The sequence below is a fragment of the Eimeria acervulina genome, genomic scaffold (assembly GCF_000499425.1).
Source record: "Eimeria acervulina Houghton genomic scaffold, Eah_scaff1688, whole genome shotgun sequence".
Classification (NCBI taxonomy): Eukaryota; Apicomplexa; class Conoidasida; order Eucoccidiorida; family Eimeriidae; genus Eimeria; species Eimeria acervulina.
Genome location: NW_013550147.1, coordinates 2,022 through 4,117, shown reverse-complemented (window position 1 = coordinate 4,117; position 2,096 = coordinate 2,022). Strand labels below are relative to the sequence as shown.

General features: G+C 60.1%; 1 protein-coding gene across 1 annotated transcript in view; it reads right to left on the bottom strand.

Annotated features, from left to right (window-relative positions):
- The window catches only part of EAH_00062220 (hypothetical protein, conserved), a gene marked incomplete at both ends in the record, with an annotated part of 2,921 nt that extends 1,094 nt beyond the window's left edge, over positions 1 to 1,827 (bottom strand). Inside the window, one exon of the mRNA XM_013396921.1 lies at positions 1 to 1,827. This exon is cut by the window's left edge and continues 586 nt beyond it. Within this exon, the coding sequence (XP_013252375.1) occupies positions 1 to 1,827 (1,827 nt within the window).
- Between the last annotated feature and the right edge of the window lie 269 nt (positions 1,828 to 2,096).

Sequence of the window (2,096 nt, the reverse complement as noted above, 5' to 3'; positions counted from 1 at the left end):
CTGCTGCTGCTGCTGCTCCGCTGCTAGCCGCATGCCGGAGCCCTTGTGCTCCTGCTGCTGCTTCTGCTCCTGCTGCTGCTGCTGCCGCTGCCGCAGCAGCAGCAAGCGCAGGGAACGAGCAGCAGCAGCAGCAGCAGCAACCTCGCTCCGTCTCCTCGTCCCCAACAGCCGACTCATTTTGAGGGGCCCCCTGATGTTGATTTGTGCAGAAGCAGCAGCAGCACTGCCTTTTGCTTCTGCTGCTGCTGGTGCTGTTGCTGCTGCTGCTGTTCCTTCTTCTTCTGCTGCTGCTGCTGCTGCTGTTTCTCTTGCTGCTCCATCTACACCTGCTGCTGCTGCTGTCTCTCCTCTATCTGCAGATGCCGTTGTCGCTGCTGCTGCTTCTGCTGCTGCTGATCCCGCTGCTTCTTCTGCCCCTGGTGCTCCTGCTGCTGCTGCTGCTGCTGGTGTTGCTGCTGCTGCTGCTGCTGCTGAGACACCCCCGCTGATCGCAAGGGCAGCGGCAGCTTCTCGGAAAGGTGCTGGCAGCAGCTGCAGCAAGCTCTTGCTGCTGCTGCTGCTGCTGCTGCTGCTGCTGCTTAGTGCGGCGAGCTTCGCATACACCGCAGCGCTGCAGGGAGGGAAGGCAGCAAGAGCAGCAGCAGAAGCAGCATCAGCAGCAATAGATGGTGTGGGGTCCTCGGATCCGCCAAGCAGCAGCAGCCCTGAGACTCCTACGAAGACGAAGCGCACCCGCTGCTGCTGCTGCTGCTGCTGCTGCCGCTGCTGCTGCAGCTGGGTGGTGAGAGGGCTAAGGGGCCCCCGTGTGCGGGGAGACAAAGCCCCAAGGGGGGCCCCCTGCTGCGCTGCTTCTACAGGCAGGGGACGCAGCACTTCAGTCCATTCAACCCTAACACGGCTGCTGCTGCTGCTGCTGCTGTTGCTGTCGCTGTTGCTCTGGATTGCTGCAGCAAACCGCAGCAGCAGCAGATCGCTCGTGATGCCCCCACGAGGCGGCTGCTGCGGGGGGGCCCCCCCCTCTCGCTGTCGCGGTGTTTGGGGGCCCCCTGAAGGAGAGAAACGCATGCGCTGCAGCAGCAGCCTCTGCTCTTCCTGCTGTACTTGCTGCGGCTGCTGCTGCTGCTGCTGCTTCTGCTGCTGCAGGGGGGGCCCCTCAAGCCGTCTACGCCTTGCTAAGGCCCCATCTCCCCTCTGGGGGCCCCTCTTTAGTATAGCTTGCTGCAGTGGCCCCCTCTCTCTGTTGGTGCTGCTGTCAGCTTTCATAGGAGCGTCAAAGGCTCCCTTGCTGCTGCTTCTGCTGTTGCTGCTGCTGCCATTTGCTGCTGCTGCTGCTGCTGCTGCTGCTGCTGCCTCAGGGTCTGGCTGCAGCTGCGCCCCAACAAACTCAACTTCCAGCAGCACTTCAGGTAGTGCTGCAGCAACCAAGGATAGAGGAAGGAATTGCAAAGGCTCTTCAGGGGGCCCCCTTACATTTAGGGGGCCCCCCGGGGGCCCCCCTTGGGGCTTCCCAGGGGGCCCCCCTGGGGGCCCCCCAGGGGGCCCCCCAGCATGAGGTAACGGAAGGAAGAGGGCCCCTAGGTTGCTGCAACGGTCTCTGGTGAAGGCTGGGCCTACATAGTCGCAAAGAGGAAGCTGAAAGGAAGTAGAAGAGAGTGAGGGCCCCTGGGGGCCCCCCTTATGCAGAGTAGAGAGAGAGGGGGGGGCCCCCTTAAGAGGGTTTGAGGTGATGCAAGAGACAGGAATCTCGTTTGTTATTAAGGGGGCCCCCTCAAAGGGTATAGGGGGGCCCCTATTGAGGCAATCTATAGATAGAGGCCCCCCAGCCATCGGTAGGGGCCCCTATAAATAAATAAAGAATTGATATAAGTCTTGAGGGGGCCCCTCTTAAGGAGGAGGCCCCCTGGGGCTTTAGGGGCCCCCTAAAGATCAGTTAAAAAGAAAAATTAAAGTTTAAATGCATGCAGTTTAAAGATAATTAAATTATATATATACTAAATGAATATTCAACAACAACAGGGGGCCCCCAACACACAAGAAGTGCGGGGGGGGGCCCCAAACGGGGGCCCCCCTCTCCTTACATAATAAATACCCTATAT